At 35.4% G+C, this 24,056-nt stretch overlaps 1 protein-coding gene across 2 annotated transcripts in view; it reads left to right on the forward strand.

Moving 5' to 3' along the window:
• PDS5B (PDS5 cohesin associated factor B) overlaps nt 1-23,195 on the forward strand; it is a 70,694-nt gene extending 47,499 nt beyond the window's left edge. Inside the window, exons 18-35 of one of the 2 annotated variants that reach the window (XM_014068125.2) lie at nt 1,856-1,961; nt 3,431-3,591; nt 4,543-4,666; nt 4,822-4,980; nt 8,803-8,871; nt 10,092-10,228; nt 11,611-11,734; nt 11,891-12,095; nt 14,537-14,651; nt 14,820-14,952; nt 15,401-15,520; nt 16,055-16,117; nt 17,267-17,412; nt 20,208-20,307; nt 20,644-21,113; nt 21,193-21,294; nt 21,514-21,652; nt 22,336-23,195. In XM_014068125.2, coding sequence (XP_013923600.1) covers nt 1,856-1,961; nt 3,431-3,591; nt 4,543-4,666; nt 4,822-4,980; nt 8,803-8,871; nt 10,092-10,228; nt 11,611-11,734; nt 11,891-12,095; nt 14,537-14,651; nt 14,820-14,952; nt 15,401-15,520; nt 16,055-16,117; nt 17,267-17,412; nt 20,208-20,307; nt 20,644-21,113; nt 21,193-21,294; nt 21,514-21,652; nt 22,336-22,371 — 2,509 coding nt within the window. In that variant the 3' untranslated portion in view covers nt 22,372-23,195. Of the gene's footprint in view, nt 1-1,855; nt 1,962-3,430; nt 3,592-4,542; nt 4,667-4,821; nt 4,981-8,802; nt 8,872-10,091; nt 10,229-11,610; nt 11,735-11,890; nt 12,096-14,536; nt 14,652-14,819; nt 14,953-15,400; nt 15,521-16,054; nt 16,118-17,266; nt 17,413-20,207; nt 20,308-20,643; nt 21,114-21,192; nt 21,369-21,513; nt 21,655-22,335 lie in introns of those variants that run through there. The other variant, XR_015697467.1, reaches the window with a different exon arrangement.
• The last annotated feature ends 861 nt before the right edge of the window (nt 23,196-24,056 follow it).

The following is a 24,056-nucleotide window of genomic DNA, read 5'->3' on the forward strand; positions in this document are numbered from 1 at the left end:
AGTGTTAACTATAGGAGGAGGCCAGAGAACTTGAGGCCTCCTTTGCATAAGGAATTTTTTTGACTTTTAAAAGTTAAGAAAGTGTTAAAAAGCAAAAAAAATTGTATGCAAAAGAGGCAATGATTCTCCCGCCTCCTGATCTGGGAGCAGCGAATCATGCCTGTGCAAGGGCACTTGAGCGACTGCGCAATCTAGCAGTTTCCATCGAGGGTGATTCTGGAGAGGTTCTTCAGCAGCAATTTCTTCTCTGCCCGGCATTTTCTACTGGGCAGACCCAGGTCTTGGCGGCTCCCGTAGTGCAAAGTGTCCCGCCGGGCATCGCGGGAGCCACCAAGCACCGACATTCCCGCTGCCCCGGCCTGCAGCCAGCCCAGCACCGAGGGGTGAGTCCTTGTGTCAGCCGGCCAGGCAGGGAGCAGGTCGGGGTGGGTGTGGGTGGGCTGGCTGGCTGGGGACGGGGATCATGGCCACTCAGATGGCCCCCACCGGCAGCAGCTTGGGTGTCCTGGCTCCATCCAAGCTGCTTGCCGTCACGCTCCATTGCCTTGCCCCCCACCCCGCCTCCTCCAACGAACAACCCTGCTGCCCTGGCCTGCAGCCAGCCCAGCACTGAGCGGGGAGGAGGAGGAGGAGAAGAACAGCGGTGAGTCCTTGTGCTGGCCGGCCAGCCGGCCAGGCGAGGAGCAGGTCGGGCGGGGGGTGGGCTGGCTGGCTGGGGAGGGGGGATCATGGCTGCTCAGGTGGCCCCCTCTCCAGCCAGCCAGCAAGCCCACCCACCCCCTGCCCGACCTGCTCCCGACCTGCTGCCCGCCTGGCCGGCCGACCAGCACAAGGACTCGCCACTCTTCTTCTTCTCCTCGTCCTCATCCTCCCTGCTCGGTGCTGGTCTGGCTGCAGGCCAGGGCAGCAGGATTGTTCGTCGGAGGAGGTGGGGGGGGCAAGGCAGTGGAGTGCGATGGCAAGCAGCTTGGACGGAGCCGGGACACCCAAGCTGCTGGCGGGGGCCACCTGAGCGGCAATAATCCCTGCTCTGCTGCTCCCCGGCGGCATACTTTTGGAATGTCCTTTTGGAATGTCAGCGGGGATGGAGGTGGCGGGTGGGCGAGGCAGCAGAGTGCGGCAGCGGCAAGAAGCAACACCCCCGCCGCTGTGTCCCACAGGCGTCTCGCGTTTATGTCCGCCATAAACGCGAGACACCTGTTTGACACAGCAGCGGGGACGTTGCTTCTCGCTGCTGCTGCGCTCTTGCCTCACCAACGGTAACCCTCACCACACATCACTAATCCTCTAGTGTTCTCCCTATTGAATCTTATATTGTAATGTGTGTTATAGGGTGGGGCAACAAGTAATCCAAGTAATTAGAGAAGGAAACAATTTGGAAAATTTTGGGGGTGAGCCCGAACATATTCTTGATATTAATTGAAGATTTATGATTCATTAGCTTCCTTTCCTAACCTTATTTCACTTTTTGTCAAAGTGAGAAGGGAAGGGAAAAGCTTAGTCAAGAAAGAGAAAAACATTTGCTAGAGACTGTATTTTCTATGGAAAGATGTTAGGATTTGACAACGGAAGAATTACAATGATAACTTGGAGCTATTTTTATCTTGCTTGTAATGATACCTTATTTCATACCAGACAAGAAAATTAAATAAAACAGATGCTATCATTCACCATCTTATTAAGCATTAACACAACTGAATGATTACAACAGTATTAATGAGAATAAAATGTATATCTTAAATAACGCACCATTGCTCTATTAAAGGAAAAATGTTTATTGCTCAAATATACTGCTTACACATGATCAGATTTAAATGGAATATCCAACATGATTCTTCATCATTTCCTTTATTAGTGCCCTTATTAAACAAGTAAACAAATCCATAGATGGAACAGCAGATGATGAAGATGAAGGTGTCCCTACTGATCTGGCAATCAGAGCAGGTCTTGAATTGCTTAAGGTATTTTTTTCTATAGAAAACACTATTGCGATATTTTTTCTGTTATATCTTATTTTACTTTTAGAAAAAAACTAAGAATATTCTTAAGTATAATAATAGTGACTTTCAGGAAATGATGGACAAGAAACGGAAGTAATTCTGAAATTAATTTCTTCTCATAGACTGATATCTAACTTTGCAAGCACCCATAACCTTTGTTGGAGCCATAGGCACTTATTACTATGACCCGCCCCATAATATTTGAAAATCCACATTATTTTCTGAATTTAAGATTTTTCTATTTCCTATGATCAGCAGTTCTAATTGTCTCATTTTTTCTGAAGAATTGGAGGTGATAATATAACATTGAAGGTGATAGAATACAAATTTGTATAAAATGGAATGTCATCAAATATAAGTAAAAATCTACTAGCCATGAATAATGTTTCTATGAAAGCATCTGAGGCTGTGAGGCATCTTCTGGGAGTCACCAAATATAAGTCCCTAGGTGATAGTATTCACAGCACAACTAGCTAATGGTACCCGCAGCATGCCTTCTCTGGCAGATCTAATGGGTCATTCTGATGTAATTGGGGAGAGGTGACCCCTCAGATTGTGTCGTGCTGTGAATGTCTTTATAGGTCAAAACCAGGACCCTGAATTGGACTCAGAAACAAACTGGCAACCAGTGCAGCTCATGAGCAGAGATGTTTTGGAATGCATATAACTACCCGTGCTGTTGCACTCGGTATCAACTGAAGCTTCCAGATATTCTTCAAGGGCAGCTCCATGTAGAATACATTGCAGTAGTCCAATCTGGAGATGACTAGGGCATGAGTAATAGTGAGCAAGGCCTACTGATCAAGGAATAGGCACAACTGGTATACAAGCTGAAGCTATACAAAGGCTTTTTTAAGGAATCATGAATCTAGGATGACCCCCAGGTTCTGCAATCAGTCTATTTGGGGCAGTGTAACCCCACCCAGCACCAAAGAAGGCATAGCTCTGTAACCATGTACAGAACCATAGTTCTGAAACCAAATACTGGAGCCACTCAGTTTTGCCAGGGTACAGCTGGCCAGAGCCACCCGGTATCAGAATCAGTCTAGGTATTACTAAGGGTTTTTTATATATGAAATGAGTAATTTAGTATTTCTATATTCCTTGGATAGAAAATAGATGAATACATGTAGTCTTTGACTTATCTTTGTACTGGCTATAGAATTATACTACTGGTAGTCCTTGTTTAGTGATCAGAATTGGGTTTGGTAACTCAATGAGTCAGTTACTAAATGAGGATTATTTGTAGCTCATTAGATTTATGCATAAGCCTTTAGATATAGATCCTTATTGTAATTGGAACTAGGGTGTTTGATGTTTATCCATAGATCCATAAAGATTTGTCACGATTGATTCAATGAAATATATTCAGTCAGCATAGATTAACATAAGAATGATTTTTTAAAACCCTTTTAATCTTACTCCTGCAGGTTCTTTCGTTTACCCACCCTATCTCATTCCATTCAGCTGAAACATTTGAATCACTCCTGGCCTGTTTGAAAATGGAGGATGAAAAAGTAGCTGAAGCTGCATTACAGATTTTTAAGAACACAGGAAGCAGAATTGAGGAGAATTTTTTACACATCAGATCGTGAGTTAATTCTATACTCTATTTATTAGAATTTCATCCCATTTTATTTTTTTTATTTTTTTATTTTTTTATAAATAATTCAGGGCAGTGAACATACATAATATTTTCCCTCCTATTTTCCTTACAACAACCATCCTGTGAGGTGGTTGGTCTGAGAGAGACTGACTGGCCCAACGTCTCCCAGCAGACTTTCATGCCTAAGGCGGGGGACTAGACTAAAGTGGTTTCCTGTTATTTAGACCAGCACATTGCCCACTAGATGAAGGCTAAGCAAATAAGTATATTTAAAGTATACTTATAGTAGCATTCCCATATGTTTGCCTAGAAGATCAGGGCCCTAAAGATTTCACTTTACTTTTATATTTTTTTAACAGCTTCCCTTGATGCTTCTGTTCCTGGAATTTGCATTGTCTTTAATTTTGAGGAATGATGATGATAACAAGAACGAAATATTTCCCTCTGCGTGTATGAAGTTATCTTTAGGAATTAGATATATTGTCACAGATTTTAGAAATTGTACTTCAAAATTAAGTGCATTGTTCCATATACAAGCTTTTTATAGCTTGTGGATGCTTCAAAAATGGTTTAGAAGAAAAGGTTTGAAACCTGAGCATCTCAGGTTTGTTAAAGTAGCGACATCTTTGGTATCGCTTGCACAGAATCAGGAAGAGATGTGCTGCCCATGTCATTATGATTGGAAAGGCATATAAACAGGAGTAAATTATATTACATCCGAACATAAATCATGGGATGATTTTTGAAATTTTGCTTTGCGTGATGGGTCACCATTTATATTACAAAAACGTGAAGTCTCGTATAGTTAGGAACAGAGCCTATCGTAGCAAAATTCTAATTAAATACACAAAGATTCCAGTTAAATATGCAATGGTTCAAGTTCATTAAACAAAACTACTTATGTAGTTTTATTTATGCTTTTTTTTCAATCTGTAGAGCTTTGCTTCCAGTTTTGCAACATAAAGCTAAAAAAGGTCCTCCTCGACAGGCCAAGTATGCCATTCACTGCATCCATGCAATATTCTCCAGTAAAGAAACACAATTCGCACAGATATTTGAGGTATTTTTATTTTATTTTATATTTATAGTGCAATGATAGTAGAAAATTCTGAAGCATTTGACTTATTTATAGGTTAAAATGCTTTAAATGCTTGCAGTTGATTCCTCTTTAAGGGCATATTGATGTTAACATTTACTATCATTTATATATTTTAGCCACTACATAAGAGTCTCGATCCAAGTAATCTGGAACATCTGATTACACCACTGGTTTCCATTGGCCACATAGCCTTGCTGGCACCTGATCAGTTTGCTGCCCCGCTGAAATCTTTGGTGGCTACATTTATAGTTAAAGATTTGTTAATGAGTGACAGGGTAAGAATTGTTTTGCTTTTTGTAGTAAAAAAAATCTGAGAAAAATAGTAAAATACCTCTAAATTGTATATTATATTGTATGCATTTAACAAGAGAAAATAGCTATGCAGTTCTTAGTATGTCCAGCATACTCAGCTGAGAAATCATAAAATGTAAACTTATGAAGGGTAATGAAGACAAACTAAGAATGTAATACCATATTTTCACCCATATAACCCGCCCACGCAAATAACCCGCCCACGCGAATAACCCGCGGGTTTTCGGGATCGTGTAAAATATTTTCCGTATACCCCGCCCACGCATATAACCCGCGCCGAGTAAGAGAGAAGGGAAACAGCTGAGATGGGGGGGGAAGAAACGGAGAAAGAAGCCTGCGCAAGCTGGGGAAGAGGAAAGGAACGGAGGAGAAGGAAACAGCTGAGATCGGGGTGGGGGAAGAAACGGAGAAAGAAGCCTGTGCAAGCCTCCGATCGTGTAAAATATTTTCCGTATACCCCGCCCACGCATATAACCCGCAGGGGGGCGCTGTGCATGTAAAAAACGCATATAACCCGCGGGTTATATGGGTGAAAATACGGTAATAAGTTCCTTGAGAAATATAAAATTGAATTTTTCCTCCAGTTTATTCAATTTCCTTTTTCTTGAAAAATAGATGCACACATTTTGTATATAAACTCTATTAAATAATGTGAACTCATAATGGTATCTATTGCAGGGGTGTCAAACTCAAGGCTCGCGGGGCTGGCCTGGAATATCAAAGGACTGGCCCGTGGTGCCTCTGCCAGCCAAAATGAGCTGTGTGTGTGTTGGAGCTGTGGCGCGGCCCATTTTTTGCCTCCTGCAGCACTCTACTGGCCAAAAACAGGGCACGTGGAGGTCCTGCAAGGCTTCTACGTAGCCGTTTTTGGCCAGCAGAGTGGTGCTGGAGGCCAGGGAGGCCGAAAATGGGCTGCATGGGGGCCTTGTGGTGCCCCCGCATGACCCATTTTTGGCCGGCAAAGTGTTACAGGACGCGTACATCCCATCCCCCACGCAGACCTGCGGAAGAGAACTACAATGTTGATCAGACCCTCGAAGAAATCCAATTTGACACTCCTGATCTATTGTAATCCAGCTTTCCCCCACCTGGTTACTTCATGTTCTTTTGGCTTCATATACAGACATGGCCAAAAATATTGGTACCTTCCATTTTCCTGCAAAGAATCTCAATTTCCTATGTAGTAAATTTAAACTGCCACAGCTATTTGTATATCCTTTTTTATGACATTAAGGGTACACTTCGTTTTGGATGTAAAACTTAACATATTATTGGCAATAATAAATGAAAATAATATGAACATGATTAGATTATTGGCACCCTTAGAAATGAAAAGACTTTATTGGGTTTTAATGATCTTAACAGACTCTTTAATTACAGTCACAGATATCTTCCATCTCATAATCAGTCACTCAACCTGTTTGATTGGGGAAAAGTACTCAGATGTTTTTTGTCATTGTGTGCAACACAGTGAACATGGACAAGAGAAAGAAAAGCAGAGAGTTATCTGAGGAGGAAAGGAAGAAGGTAATAGAAAACATAGTAAAGTTAAAGACTATAAAACTGTTTTCAAAGAGCTTCCTGTTCCTTTGATCACAGTTATTAATGTTATCAGAAGAGTTAGAGGGTAATCTGCCTCTTTAGATATGGCCATCAGAAGAAAATCCCCAATAGAACAGGAAGATAGTTTGAATGGTGGAGTAAAAGCAAAGGAAAACTTCAGAACAAAAACTATTGACTTCTAAAATCAAGAACTACGCACATATCAAGTTACAAGATCGATCACTATCTAAATTAACATGCTTCCATGATTTCAGACCCTGGAAAGCCTCACTTTTAAACCCCACTCCAGACTAGAATTTGGTAAAATGCATGTTGACAACCCACAGTCCTAGAATGATGTCCTTTGGGGAGATGAAACAAAATTAATGTTTTTGGCAAGTCACAGCAGCTTTTTCCACAGAAGGGAAAATAATGGTTTTAAAGAAAACAACACCATCCCTATTGTGAAATTTGGAGGAAGCTCCATAATGTTACGGGTTGCTTTACTGCCTCTAGCACCATATGCCTTGAATCTTCTGGATACCATAAAGATTACCACTGCATTTTGTGGTGAAACATAATCCCCAGTGTTAGGAAGCTCTGTTTTCAGTCGTAGTTTCTCCCACCAGGATATTGACCCAAAATACAATCAAAGAATACAATTGTAATACAATCCAAGAAGTTGAAAAGTAAACATTGGAGTATTATAAAGCATCCTGCTGGGTGTCCTGTTCTGAACATGTTTGGAAAGAGCTGAAACTCACAGTTGAGAGGAGTCATCAAATCTAAGAACAATAGGAATAGTTTGCAGGTGGAAAAGAGTGCAACATATTGTTGATTGAGAAGTGTAGAAACCTTATTCAGAACTTCAGAAAATGCTTGCGATTATTGCCTCAATTTTTAAGACTATGTCTAGTCATATATCAAAAGCTTGCTATATGAACTGTTTAATAAAGTATGGTAGATGTCATTTGATTGTGTCAGTTTCAATTTATTCCATGACAAATTTGAATTCTTTGGTTAAAAATAGAGGAGTACAAATTCTTTTGGTCATGTCTGTTATTACTTATAGTCTATCTGGAGGGCATCACATTGGTCTCTGAACATTATCTCACATACTATATTATTTCTTTGATTCATTAAGCATGAAACTCAGTCAAGCCACATTTAAAGATGTGTCACAAATTATTATTATTATTATTATTATTATTATTATTATAACATTACATTTTTTAAAAAGATACAAATTAATATTAACTAATAATTACAGAAAGAGAAAAAAATAAAGAAATAAAGAATAAAACCAGAAGTGCAGATAAAAAAGAATGAGAAAAGAAACGACTCAGTTATAAGTATAAATTCAAATTGCCCTTTTATTCTAAGGTGACAATACAATTTTCATTTTTTTCTCTCCCCCCTCCCCCCCCCCAAAAAAAACATCAAAATCATATATCAGAATTTTATTTTTTCTATTTTGTGCAAAAAGTCCACTGGAAACCAGTCAGCATTAAAATCAGTCAATTTCTTTTTTTTTTTTTAAGTTCTCAGTTTCTCCATCCCCAAACTTTATTTCTTCACCATCCACCATCCACCATTACTTATAAAAGTAATATTCTGTTGCTTCTGTGACTTGCTTCTACTTTAGGAGGAAATTAGCCTTTTTAAGATTAATCTGTTTAGAAAGTATTCCAAAAAAACAAATGCAAATATCTTTAATTTCATAAAATAAACCTCATTTTCATCATCAAAGTAAAAAGCCTAATAAGGTTTCAGTGTCTTTAAAATATTTACTGGTTTGCTCCAACCAAAAAGAAATGCTAAGCTATTTAAGGGCAGTTATTCATACCAAACACCTTAATACTTTGATTTCTGTCTATATTAGAGACCATAATGTATCAATATTAAAGCTGTGTTACAAGATGAAAAAGAAAAATAACACTGCAAAACGGCAAAAACATTAATAATAGATATTAATTATAATCAATAACAATTATTGTAGATATAGGAGCTATAACAGAACTGTCAAAACAGTTGAACTAAGTAAAAAAATTTTGTCCTTAAAATACCCACCTTTTAAAACAGCTTTGGTTGAGAATGCTTACATATTTGGAGATGTTTGGACAAAGTCTTAGACTTTGAAAAAAGCTTGGAATTATTTCTAAACCTTGCTATGTGTTCTTCAAGGGAGAATGTATAAATATTATTTTTGATAGCAAAGTAGCTACTGATATAATTTGTTTCAGATGCCAGGGAAAAAAACAACTAAGCTATGGGTGCCAGATGAAGAAGTTTCTCCTGAGACTCTTGTCAAGGTATACTACTTAAAAACTTATATTTTCATAATTACTTTGATTTTACCCTATCTAAAGTTTTTAATTTAATTTTCAAAACATGATGTAACTACAGTAGCACATGTTGATTTACTCTTTGGACCAAAAATGAAGTAACCGAGTCTAATAAAATGTTGATAAAAATTACTGTTTACATTATTGATACTCTATTAACATATTAATTTGATATTTGCATGCATTTCTAATTTAGTCATTGTAATTTATTTTATTTTTATATAGTCATTGTTAAGGAGAACATTTCTAGACATTATCTCTTTTACAGTTAGATGGCTAACAAAAGTTTAGGTCTAGAAGTATAATATGGAGTAATGTAATTTTTGACCTGTAATTGTGGACTGACTTAGCCTTAATCTGCAGATCCTTATAATACAATGGCATCTGTAGGTACAGAAAACTACAATTGTTCTTACTAGCAGTTTATGAAGTAATACTACAATTCTGCTGTATTCACAAAAGTGCCATATATTATGTTGGTTATTATACAGTCTCAATTTGAAATCTCATTAAGTTCCAAAGTTCTTTTTAAAACTGAATCTGTAACACTCTTCCAAATTAAAAAGAAACAATTGCATAACCCTTCTGGTAAAGGCAGATACTGCAAAAGAGTCACTGGATTGTGGTTTTTTTTTCAAACTTGTGTTGTGCTTTGACGATAACAGCAATACTTGCTACATTAGTAATAACACCAAATAAATGATTAAAATTCATATATTTCATTTATGTATTCAACTTAGGTGTTTTCCTACTTAGGACTGAATGGATGGTTTACAGTAAAAGCCAATATAAAAGGAATAACAATCTACATAAAATGGCAAACAGATGACAAATCTGATCATAAATAGATATCATGCACCCAACAGTGCAAAAATTGGGGAAGAACCAGGTCTTTAAAGCTCTCCAAATCTTTTCCTAATGATGGGGATCTTTCCCCAGTGATAAAAGTAGAGCTCCCTCCCTGTAGAATATTAACAGTTCCTTTAAAGGAGAACAACGTGCATGAATCACCTTTTGATTTGGTTTAAGGAAAATATAAGTTTGAAATTTTCTCACTTGGCAAGTTTATATTTTTCTTATAATGCTTTTGGAGAAAAAATAGCTGTTCAAGATGAAATTTTTTGAGATGTTACAATGATCTATTAAGTATGATAAAATTTGGCTTGATTATTTGTTATTTATTTCAGATGCAGGCAATTAAGATGATGGTTCGATGGTTACTAGGAATGAAGAATAACCACAGTAAATCAGGAACATCTACATTAAGACTATTAACAACAATCTTGCACAGTGATGGAGATCTAACTGAACAGGGGAAAATTAGGTATAAATACTTTTAAAGCAACATTACAAGCACTTTTTTTGAATAATACAGGAAATGAAAATACGTTATATTTCTGAGCCATTCTGAGCATAATTTTCTGCCTTATATTGATGAATCTAGTAACTCTAGCTTCCAGTTTCAGCAGAACATCTTGCTGCTTTAGAAATAATAGTAAACAAAGGAAGAAAATGAGAATATTTCCCACATAATGTGGTAACTTTAATATGAAAGTACAAATAGTTCTTTGATTATGACCAGAGGCTGTTCAATTACGATAGTGCTGAATGAGGGAGACTTATGACCATCCTTGAAGTTATGATCGTCGCAGTATTCCCAAAGCCATAAGATAGCAATTCAGGCACATGGTATCTGGCTTACTGTTACGACATTTGCAGCATCCCATCACATGATCACTATTTGCAACTTCTCAAAAACAAGGTCAATGGGCAAGCTGGCAGGGGGTTGCAAATCATTCTGACTCCCATCACTTTTTCACTGTCCTGCTCATCCTCCATAGCGCCCATCCATGTGCTCTGTACTGTGCACTCATAGCGTCCACCCATGCCCTGTAGCACCAGCCTGGGGCACTCACCCCCTTTCAATAGCACATACCTGCTCATGCAACTTTGTGCCTGCCCACCCATAGCACCCACTTTCCTGCACTCCATAGAACCTGCCCAGTGGTGGGTTCCAGATCTTGTTGCAACCGGTACGCTGCAACGGGGCCTGGCATCCAACACGTGCATGCGCGCAGCACACACACTTCCATGATGCTCCAGCTGCTCGGCAGAGCGTTGCGCAGGCGCCATACACACTATGTGCGAAAGCCCCAATCAACTCAAATACAGGTAAGGCGAGCAGGTGGGCCCTCTGGAGCACCGCACCAGAACAGTACCTGGTGCTCCCAGCAGGCACCAGTACAACCTATTGACCTGCTTGCCTAAGATTCTCACTTCTTCCCATGTCATGGTCACACTAGGTCCTTATTTAACTACCTGTGTGGCAATGGCACAATGGCAGCTGGGAGTACTGTTGCTAAATTTACCATATTGCTTAATAATTGAACTTCTAGTCCTAATTGCCATTATAACTCAAAAACAATTTATTTTAAAGGAGATGAAACTAAATATTGTGATTGATGGGAAATCATTTGATTCATCTTAGTAAATGCAGAAAAGATGGAAAGGCAAAATCATTATGCATATTTCAGTTAAACAAGATGAGATCTCTTCTAAACAGATTACCATTTTAAATATGCATTTTCAAATAGAAATTATTATTATATTCAGTATACCGAGTGATGGCAACAAGGAAATAAGCAAAAATGCCTTCAATAAATTAGCCATGTACTAACTAGTCCGTATCTTCTATTTATTTTTCAGCAAACCTGATATGTCTCGTCTAAGGCTAGCTGCTGCTAGTGCTGTTGTTAAGCTGGCACAGGAACCTTGTTATCATGAAATCATCACATTAGAACAATACCAACTGTGTGCATTAGCTATCAATGTAAGAAAATTGAAGAAATGGGTGCTAATTAGTATTAGCTCTATATGCTTATTATACATAAATTTCAAATTTCTGTGGCAAGCAGTTTGGCTTTATATTTCCTAAAAGAGATATTGAAGAGTCATGGTTATATAAAATTCATTTTCTTCTTTTTAGGATGAGTGTTACCAAGTTAGACAAGCATTTGCTCAGAAACTTCACAAAGGCCTATCAAGACTCAGGTTACCACTGGAATATATGGCTATTTGTGCATTGTGTGCAAAAGACCCAGTAAAGGAGAGAAGAGCTCATGCCAGACAGTGCCTAGTAAAAAACATAAATGTGAGAAGAGAATATCTAAAGCAGCATGCAGCAGTTAGTGGTAAGAAATCTTGGAGCACTCGAAGAATAATTTAAAGTGCAATGTTAACACCATGTCGTCCTGGCATTTACATTTATTTTCTGTACCAATGCAGTTTGCCTTAAACATTTTTCCAAAAGTGGAAGAATGTGGTTGTGAAATAACAATTTTATATTGATTGCATTGAGTGTTGATTTGCTTCTAAACCCAATTGAAACTGTTGATTATTATTATTATTATTATTATTATTAGAATTTTATTTATACATTTTTTCTTTGAAATATATAAGTGCTTAATAAACTATTGTCTGGAACAATTTGCTTATACAAAGTATTAATAATAATACTGGTAATAATAATAATAACAACAACAACAACCATAATAATGCTACTAATGTTTACATGTATAATGAAATTATTGCATCATTTACTTATACATATCAGTAATCTTTCATTCTCTAATTGCTACCTCTTATCTAACCATTGATAAAACAAATCCCATGTTAAAAAATATTCTGTTTCTTCCCTATCTTTTATTATTAATGTCTATCTATCTCCGCAGTCTAATATTTTTCTAATTATACTTTCATCTGTAGGTGTATCTTCATTTTTCCAATATTGTGCAAATACAATTCTCGCTATTATTATTAAATATGTAATCCCTTTATTATAATTTTCTAGAAATATACCTACAAAAATATTTCTAGTTTTAAGTCTATGTGTTGCTTTATCATTTTCTCTAACCATGTATGTATTTTCATCCATTTTTTTTGCCTTTGAACATGTCCACCACATGTGATAATAAGAACCCACTATCTGATTACATTTTGAACATTTAGCAGATGTATTTTTAAACATCTTTGCTAATCTTGTCGATGGCAAATGCCACCTATACAACATTTTATACAGATTTTCTTTATAAGTAGTTGCCATTATCAATTTATAATTTCTGTCCCAGAGTTTTGGCCATTTATCTAGCTCTATGGTATATCCAAAGTTTTTTGCCCAAACTATTTTTATTAATTTTTCATCCATCCCTAAAAGTATCTGATAAGTGCTGTTGGTTCTTTATAAAAGCCATATGTCTTTGCATCTTTCACATATCTTGATTGTATTTGCCTTGGTTATTATTTTTAAAGCTTTTTTGGGGGGGGGGGTGATAGCAATCTTTTCATGAACCTTCCTAGTTCTACTAGTAGTATAGTTCTGTTCTTTTCTGCATCCCATTATATTGTAAGATGCTTAAAGCACAACCTTATAGTGAGAAGCGCCTGGATTATGATTCTGCATTTATTAAAGATGATCAAAGCTATTTATTGTATGATATCAGATAGCAGCACTTAACAACTTTAAATATCCTGTCTAATTTCTTGTTTATTGTGATCTTGCTGCTATTTTATCTTTGCTCTTGTTTGTTTTGGTGCTGTAACTATAACCCTGATTTCTTATTTAATTATTTCATTTTTACATTAAAATGTATGCTGCTATAGTACCTTGAATTAGGAAAAATAAACATTTTATGAATAAATATGAATTACATTATTTTAAATTTGGTTCTCACGATGACTATGCATTCTATGCCTTTTAACAGTATACGGTACTGTATACAGCATCTATTCAAATATTTCATTTCTTAATGCAGCTTTCCAGAATCTGTGCAGAACTCTCCTATCCTAAGAGCCAAGGTGGCGCAGTGGTTAAATGCAGCACTGCAGGCTACTGCTAGATCAGCAGGTCAGCGGTTCAAATCTCACCGGCTCAGGGTTGACTCAGCCTTCCATCCTTCCGAGGTGGGTAAAATGAGGACCCAGATTGTTGGGGGCAATATGCTGACTCTCTGTAAACCGCTTAGAGAGACCTGAAGGCCTATGAAGCGGTATATAAGTCTACTGCTATTGCTATTGCTATCCTCTTAATGTGGTTTTCTTTTACTATTCACTATCTGTAAAAACAATATGTATCTTGGATATTAAGAAATTCTGAGGTCAAATCTGTTTTTTCAGTAATGTGAGTATGTTTTCCTTCCTCCTTTGAGGCTTGTTTCTCTTAAGGCCTAAAAGATTGTAAGTGTAGTCACAATATATATATTGTGACTCAGAGAAAGAGAAGGAGAGAAAGTGAGAGAGCTTTTTGCACAAGATTCAGTTGATTGCAATTGAGAGGCTTAAATAAATACATCAATCTTTCCAGAAACTTCATGGCATAGAATTTCAAATCAAGAAATTGTTTAAATTAGAACATGTAAGTTTCAGTATATGTTGATTGTGCATTGCAGCTATATATCCACTGCACTAATTTTACTTGAACTTTAAATATTTTCTGCACATAGTGACTGTCTTTATTTTATGCAGTTGAATATAATCTATAATCTAATGTATATTTAATGTAATTTTTTCATTTCTTTGATTACTGTTATAATGATACATCCAAATGTTATAATTTTTCTTGAATTTACACTTTCAGAGAAACTTTTGTCTCTTCTACCAGAGTATGTTGTTCCATACACTATCCATCTTCTGGCACATGATCCTGATTATGTCAAAATCCAAGACATTGAACAACTAAAAGATATTAAAGAGTAAGAATGTATTTAAAATAAAATATGTCAGTATATTAACCTACTGATTTATATTTTTTATTAAACATTCAGCACAACTATGATAATGTTTTTTCAAGATTCAGTACCTAATTTATTATCCAGGAAAATTAATTGGTTATTTGACAGCTATATTTTATGTTTCTTCAGATGTTTGTGGTTCATACTAGAAATATTAATGGCTAAAAATGAAAATAATAGTCATGCATTTATCAGAAAAATGGTAGAGAATATTAAACAGACAAAAGATGCTCAAGGACCTGAAGACACAAAAATGAATGAAGTAAGTTCTATTGAGCATTGCTAAATATTTATGTGGACATAGTGAATCTTTATCTAGGTCAATGAAATTGGCTGTATGTCAATAATTTCTTCTCTTTGATTCAGAAATTTGGGCTTCTGCATAGTCTAATATAACTATTATATTCTATAATATAACATGTCTGTGATAGTTCCTATGAAAGGTGTTATATTCTATTCTTTGATAACCAGTAAAAATTGTCTTGCTGTGTAATTATACACTGTTTATAAATACTGTAATTCTCCAAACGATTGTAAAGCTTTTTTATTTGGCATAGTATAACATATTTCTGAAATGGTAAGTTTATTTTGTTTGCTATCATTGTAGATTTTTTATACAAACATGGGGTTCCAAAGATTCCTCTTGTCTTTTCAGAACTTTTATTAATAATATTTTCTAACATTACACAAAATCACACTTTCTCTTTCAGAAACTTTATACAGTATGTGATATAGCAATGAACATCATAATGTCAAAGAGCACAACATATAGTTTGGAATCTCCCAAAGACCCTGTACTACCAGCTCGATATTTCACTCAACCTGACAAAGTAATGTGATTTATTTTCTTATACATTTCATTGGAACTATGTGTTAAAAACTATATGTTTTTTAAAGTAAATATTATGCATAATATAGCTAGCTAACACAAAGGAGCATTAATGTAATGTGACATGAAATGCATTGTGTGGTTTATTAGTTTTATTTTTACCCCACTTTTCTTTGGAATCAACTCAAATCAGCATATATAGCCAATGCTTCTACCTCCTATATTCTCTTCAACAGAGATCCTGTTGCAGCACAAAAAGAGTTACTGGCCCCAAATCACCCAATTGGCTTTCATGCCTAAAGGAAGACTAGAAACAATGATATCCTATTTCCTTACTTTAATTTGCTTTAACACAAACTGGATCTCAATAAATATAATTTTCATTTGTCTAATTCTTCCCTTAATTGTACATCAATTATGAAATTAAATAATGTCATATTAGTTTTATAGGCAGTTATGCAACTGCATATTGATTATGCAATCTCTGTTTAATCTTTAGACTGGAATCTTATCTACATTTTTCCTTTACTTGCAGAATTTCAGTAATACCAAAAACTATTTGCCTCCAGAAATGAAATCATTTTTTACTCCAGGAAAGGTGGGCATTTGTATATTTTTAGAACCTGCACAGAATAATTATGTTTAACCAAAATATTTTTTATAATAAAACGTTATTTTTAAATTATTTATTAGAATGAGGCTTGTTTATTTTTTATGTTAATATTTAGCTACTAACTCAAAAGCAATTCCATGTATACTGCATTGCAGAGATTACATGTCATGGTTTAAAAAAACAAGACCACCTATCATTAAATGCTGGAAAGTCTTCAGACAATAGAAGGATTGAAAGACGTTAGTGATGGAAGCCTAAGAGCAGATTGATTTTCAAGATATAGTGAGGGCAGAACTTTGGATACTCCATTAATATTCTGATTAGTATAGTCCAGAATTGATGATTTTGCATTATTCCACAGGGTCTAGTGGAGCTGATATATGGGGGATATTGACAGGGATTAAAACAACAGGGCATCATTAAGTATCAAACCGATGTTTAGGAAATAAGCCAGATCTTCAACAAAGTCTCTTAACAGTAATGTACTTGCATATTGCAGGAAGATATATACTGCTTGAATTCAACAGTGTCTTGTTGAGCTGCTGATGTTCCAACACTGTACATGTATACGTTGGTGACAAAAGTACATTTAAATGATGTAGAAACACTTGGAGTTCTTAACTACTTATTTGCTCCATGGATCACATGTAAACTGAGTTCTGAAATAAGCCATTCTAATTATTTTGCATTTTAAAGGAGTATCTTGCATAAGCATTCTTAAATACAAAAAAAATGCATTTAATGCATTCATAATTTTATAGTTAGAAATGTGATACATATACACATATACACACATATACACATATCTACAAATACACAAACACTGTCTGACTATCTGTGTATCATAGATATTGTACAATTCTAAATTCAAAAATCAATTTTAAGGAATTACCCTGACATGTAAGATATGATCTTTTATTGAGGTTGAAGAGCCCTACACCTTCTTTTGTTGACAAACATTAATTTAGAAGTTATTGACTAACTGTGATTTAAAACTTTTTTTCAAACTGTTAAAATATTCTGAAGAGTTTACAAACTTGTATTTTGAAGCTTTTGTCCTTTATTTTAGAAAGTATAGTCATAATATTGAATATATAGATTAAACTGATCAGTGTTTTGTTCTTTCTTTTACAGCCCAAAGCAGCCAATGTTCTTGGAGCAGTTAATAAGCCCCTTTCATCAGCAGGCAAGCAATCTCAATCCAAATCTTCTCGGATGGAAACTGTAAGCAATGCCAGTAGCAATTCAAACCCAAGTTCACCTGGAAGAATCAAAGGAAGGTAAGTAATACAAAGGTCACTAATAGCTTTTAGATTACAAAAAAGAAATAAAAATGATATTTGAATGATACCTGAAATAGTATAAATGTTTAATTGTCTTTCTCCCTACACTTCATCCTGTATTTGTATACCTTGCAATATGATAGAATGTTGTTTTTGTCTCATTCTGAGTTTGTTTCGTACATGATCTTCATTTCTATATTTGTTAAATAAATACAATGAATTAATTAATTTGTGTAACTGACATCTTTTAGTTCACACTGAGAAAACCATGTTCAAGAATTATAGAACATGAATAGTTAGTTTGTTTTAGTCATTGTATTTTTACATAGATACAGATAGATATTTCTCCATAAGCTGTAAATAGGTTGCCTTGAAAACATTTTTTTTTCAAAATTAACCCGTTAAATGAAAAATGGTTCTTTAAAGGACAAAATGCTGTTTTAATTGATGCAAAATAGTTTTGTATTTTGACTAGCTTAAATTGATTTGAATTGCATCTTGTAATTTTGTTGATTACAAAATAGGTTTGTATACTTCTTCCTCTTCCGCCTTTGTTTGGATGGATTTTTTTTTAGCTCTAAAACTGCTAAATTATGAATGCAGGCTGAGGTTGTTTTTTTTTTTAGTTAACCAGGATATGAACTGCAACAGTATAAAGACTTTGTTTAGATTCAAAAAGAAATAGCAGAATTTATATGTAACAGCAACAAAATTTCTATGAGCCCCAAATCTGCTGGGTAGAAGTATAAAATATTTAACAATATTTGGCTGGCATTTAGTTAATTAAATACTGTAAAGAATAGTTTGTTGTTCATTTACAGATAGTCCTTGAGTTATGAATTTTTGCATAGTAACCATTTGAAATTTGAACTGAGCTGAAAAAGGGCACTTATGACCTGAATATGAAGTTCTGACAGTCAGACCTCATTCCTAGTTGCAGAGCCACACTTTGGGCATTCAGCAACCAAGTCGCATTTGCAGCCTGCAGGGGTATTGTATTACAGAAATTTTGCCCAGAAATGGCACTTTTCAGCAGAATTACACCATAGTGAATCATTGGTTCATTCAACAACTGTGGCATTTGCTTAAGCACTACCACCCCAAAAAAGTTGTAGAATTGCATTGATTCACAAGCTAATCCAATATTCCTGTAATGTTTAAAAAAGTCTAAGAACAGTTCAGGAACATAGGATAATTATTCTTTTCTGTAATATAGTATTAAGATATTCTATAATACGGAGTTGACTCCTGGTGACCACTTGGACAAGGCCTTGGAATTTTCTTGGCAAGATTTTGGAAACAGTTTGCCATTGCCTCCTTTCTAGGGATGAGAGAGAGCACGAATGGCCCAAAACCATCCATTTGGCTTTGGACCTAAAGTGGAACTAGAATTCAGTTTCCCTTTTTCTAGGCTGGTATCATAATAATTACACCAGCATGGCTCTATAGCAGTAGTTTACTTTAAGGTGATGCTGAAATAAAATACATGTAGTCCTCAACTTGCGATCACAATTGAGCCCACAAATTCTGTTGCTAAGTGAGACATCTATTAAATGAATGTTTCCCCATTTAATGACTGTTCTTGCCACAGTTGTTAAGTGTAGCACTGCACTTGTTAAGTTAGTAACACGATTGTTAAGTGAATCTGGCTTCCCCATTGACATTGCTTGTCAGAAGGTTGCAAAAAGTGATCACACGATCCCAGGACCTGAAACCATCATAAATATGTTACCAGTTGTCTGAATTTTGATCACATGACCATGGGGATGCTGCAACCGTTGTGTGAAAAGCAGTCATGTTGCTTTCTCTTTGCTGTTGTAACTTGAAACTGTCACTAAGCAAATTGCTGTAAGTCAAAGATTACTACCTGTGCATTATTGCAGGAGAAAGCCATTGCTTGATACAGAGATTGAGATACCAATATATCCTATAAACAAAATTGCATAATAGAATTTAGCTTAATTCTCAGTAAGATCAAATGATTAGGCATTATTTGGCAGTAGCCAAGTCCTAATACATATATACATTTTCCTTTTCTACTGTTCAGTTGTGTTCAATTCTCAGAGACTGCCTGGACAGGTCCCTGCAGTTTTCTTGACAAGGTTTTTGAAAGGTGGCTTGCCATTGCCTCCTTCCTAGGGCTTAGTGACTATACCAAGCTCATTCAACTAGTTTTGTGCCAAAGGCAGGATTAGAATTTATGGTCTCCTCGTTTCTAACTAATGCCGTGACCACTACATCAAACTGTCTCACATTTCCTTATTTTTTATAAATTACTGACTGTGACTTTAATAATAACAATATAGTTCTAATAGAACAGAATATTTGTCGCTCGGTTGAGCTACAAATTTGGAGTCCTTGCTTCTCTCTGAATGTGGATGTTTGCTTGTGGATATTTCATTATCCTCCTAAGTAACATGAGTGCTAGTGAATGTATGGTTTCCTCCCTTCCTTTTTCTCCCTTGATTACCCGTTCAGGTAATGAAATGTCTACAAGCAAACAACCAAGTTGCAAAAAGTACTCCGCAATGACAATGTATAGTTTATCAGTGAAAATACAATGTACGGATACATAAAGTACTTTCCTGACTTTGACAACCCTATTTCTTTTAATATGATAGGGATATTTTTGAGGCAAAATCTATATAGATGACAAAATAATTACCTAATAAAAATAATTATATTATTTAAATTGTTTGCTTTGTATTTTATCCTGAAGTTGTTGTTGATTTTTAAAACAAGCAGCTATAAATTATATATTTTAATCATTATGCATATTTTAATTATAATAGGCTCGATAGCACTGAGCTAGACCACAGTGAAAATGAAGACTATACAATGACATCATCTCTGCCAGGAAAGAAGAATGATAAAAGAGATGATTCTGAAATCGTAAGAATTAATAGCATTGCTTTTCAATTATTTGTAACATAAATTTTTGAAAAATAGTACAAAATGCAAGCAATCAGAGATGTGCTTGATGGTTATTCATCTCAAGATACAAGGTTTAGAAAGAGTGCCTTAAAAACATGCATTTCCTTAAAGTTTTTATTTTGCCCTTCTGGTCACTTGTTATATTATATAAGAAAAATAAAGAAAAATACAATTTTGGGGTATTAACATATGGTGATTTTTTTCAGCTTATTTGTAGAATGAGTTCGTATTTCCTTATGTAAAATTGATGTAGACATATTTGATGGATGAAGTAGTGTTCTCTCTCTTCCTCAGTCAGAGCTGGAAAAGCCCAGAAGTAGAAAGAAAATGATTACAGATCCTGAGGAAAAGTTGGGTATGGATGAACTGAACAAATTAGGACAAGAATCAAAACTTAGAAGTAGCCAGCGAGGCAGAAAAAGGGCTGCGGTTATTTCAGAGTCCGAGGAACCCCAGTGGTCAGAGGAAAAGAGATTAAAAGACAGTATCTTAGAAAGTGAAGATGAACAAAACAGTCCACCAAAGAAGGGAAGAAGAGGGCGACCTCCAAAGGCCGCCACAGGAACCATACAAAAAGAAGAATCAACAGTAAAAACATCTAAACGAGGGAGAAAAAAAGCTGCACCAGTTAAACCTATGGAGGAGGAGGAAGAAGAAGAAGAGGAAGAAGAGGAGGAGGAAGAGGAGGAAGAAAGGCAGATAGACAGTATAGAACCGAAGTCAAAAGGTCGACAGTACAAAGCACCCAAAAAATCACAACAAAGGTAAGTCCTTTGTTCAATTGTTTGCTATTTTAAAATTTAAATTGACAAGGTGACTGAGTTGGATATCCTTCCAAAACAGATCTGAATCATCAGAAATAAGCACAGCTGAATCCAACCAGTCTACACCACAAAAAAGACGAGGAAGACCACCAAAAGTTCCACCCACTCAGCAGAAGAAAGGGTATGATGTGATGTCAATCTAACAAGAGGTTCATTAAATTAATTTTACAAAATGTTCCAAACTTAGAAGATCCTGTGAGTACAATAAGGTTCACAAAAATAACAATTTAATATTGCTTAGATGCTAAGGTAGTCTACGTAATTCTTTCTCCAAATCTTTCTTCATTGCTTAAACTTTAAAGTGTTGAGTGATTCCTTGGTTTGCTGCTTTCTATTTTAGAGGAGCTGGACGATCAAAACAAACAGCAAGCAAAGAAAATGAATCTAGCGAAGAGATGGACGTATTTCAAAGTAGTTCTCCCATTCACGATATTCCTCAAGAAGTAACAATGGAAGAGGAGGAAGTGTCCTCAATCAGAGTAAATATGTTTATGCACAATTGCACATAGATTCATTTGAGTTGTAATGCATTTCATACTGTTGAAGCTTAAAGTTTAGTAAAGTGCTACCTATGTTTGACATTATTAAATATAGTGAAACAGAATTGGCAGTTCTGTGTTTTAAAAGTGAGAGAATTTTCCTTTGGGAAGAAATAGGCAATTCCATTTCACAACAAACTGTGTCTGAGAGGGGAGCATGCATTACTTGTGCCTATTTTAAATCTCAGCTTTTATCCAGATGCACGCCTCTACAGAGAACATGGAAAATTATTTTTAAACAATCAGTAGCATCTCATATTCAGGACTGCACTTAATATCATTGAATTCAACTGTGCATTTAAATGCAATTAGACTTAAAAATTAGTGGGGCAAGCTTTTCTGCCTAATCTTTTTTGTTTGGTCATATGGAATGCCTTTATCCAAATGATGTTCCAGTTAATGGATGCATTTTCTTGATGAATCAGTTAATGCTGTTTAAAATGCATTGACTACTGAAAGAGCAAAATAGCTAGATAAATATCAACACTATGCAGATTTTTACATTCTTGAAGTTGTACCCAATATATGGTTTAGACAGCTTGTGTTTTTGGAATATGGAAGACTATGTATGCAGAACATTCTTGAATTGAGGCTTCTAATTCTTGATATTTGGTTTTTTTCAGGTTCGTCGGAGGACATCTAAAAGGGAAAGGCGATGAAGAGTCATGCTCCTGCCATTTTTAAGTGATGTCACTCTTATCATTTGCAAACTTTTAGGCTGAAGAGAATTGTTGATGCTCACAATGGGATTGCTGAAGAAATTAAATCACTCTATTTCCTGCTCCTGCTTTTTGATGCTCCTAGGTCATGAGCATAATCCACACATATGTTTATATCATTAACTATGGGGTTTTGTGAAATGTAACGTATGCTGGTTATATAGACAAAAGAACTAAAAAAAAACTGTCTGTAAATAATCCTTTTTAAAAAAAATATTTCTGACTTAAAAGTGCTTGTATAGCTTTTATCACGGCTTTACACAACAGTACCAGACTGTTTGGTGGAGCTATTGATTTGGGAAAAAAGACAAAAAAAAGTAAGAATGGGTATCAAGCAATATTTGTCAGTGTCTGTATTCTTATTTTTCTTGGCATTTAACTGTGAAAAAAATCACTTTGACAAAATAGGGACACTTGCTCTGGCACTATTTGTTAAATAAAAAAATGCATTCTCTTTATGTATCTAATTCAGTGTTTACCTTTGGCAGTTGTCTGTCTTTGGAGGTGCCAAATTGCTTTTAAACAATGTGGGATAAAACAAGTACATCCAGCTGCAGATGTGTGAAAGAATAGTCTTTTAATGCACCTCAGTATTGATAACAGATTTCTCTGGACTTCTTGTGGCATTGAGCATTTAAAAGAATTTAATATTTTAATTTTTAAAATGTGTTATTAAATAATGTAATGAAAGCTGATCCTCATATTTTCCTTATTATTTTTTGTTAATCTGCTGTATCAATAAAATTCTGTAACTGAATTTTTAATAGTCTAGTATGTCAATGTGTATATTCCCTCCTGAACGCTATGTTCATCAAACAAATTATTATGTTATAATACGAGACCCTAATATCTGAGCTTTAGTGAAAATACAGGTTTTATTACCATGTAAATCAGAAAATTTTATTGATGCAGTCTGTCTTTATAAAGCTGTTTTTTCTTCAGAGCCAAGTGTTTTGTATATCACAGTAAGTTGCATGTTTATGAAAGAAATGTAATGGAATTGCAATGTAATTTTTAAAGTCTTATCTAGAAGATGCTACATTGCCTCATGAGAAAAACTTTTACCAAGAGTCTGTTGTATCTTTTTTGGTTAGCCAATATTTTTTATGTTTGTGTGCTTGGGTATAAGCATGGACAGTTGGAAGATTGAAGTAATAAGAAATGTGTTTGCATTAGAATGATCAGTTGCAAAATATTTCAGTCAGGGTATTCAATTTTTTTTTGACATTTCAGTTTATGTTTTACATTGATGTGTTACAGAAAACAGAGGAGAAACTATTTTAAGACATTGTCATATATGCAGTTTTCCAAACTGTGTTTGAACCAAAATGTATAGGTTACTATTTATGCTTAGCCATGCACATTTTATGGTTTCCCATGCTGTTTTCCTCCAGTTCGATAGCAGTATATGTGAGGAATTCAAGTTTTAACTTATTAATATTGTATCTCATGGAATAATGGAGCATTGTCATAAATTAACAAAGACATCTATGTTATAATTCCAAGGGAATATATATATCCTGGGAAAAGATGAAAAGATACAGTGATTTGAAAACATGTTTGCAAGTATATTTTTTAGAGGAAAACCAGCTCTTTTCTAAGCTTTTTTATTATAATTTGTATTG

Source organism: Thamnophis sirtalis, unplaced genomic scaffold (assembly GCF_051295495.1).
Source record: "Thamnophis sirtalis isolate CommonGarterSnake01/CBP01778 unplaced genomic scaffold, rThaSir2_p1.2 scaffold_8, whole genome shotgun sequence".
Taxonomy (NCBI): domain Eukaryota; kingdom Metazoa; phylum Chordata; class Lepidosauria; order Squamata; family Natricidae; genus Thamnophis; species Thamnophis sirtalis.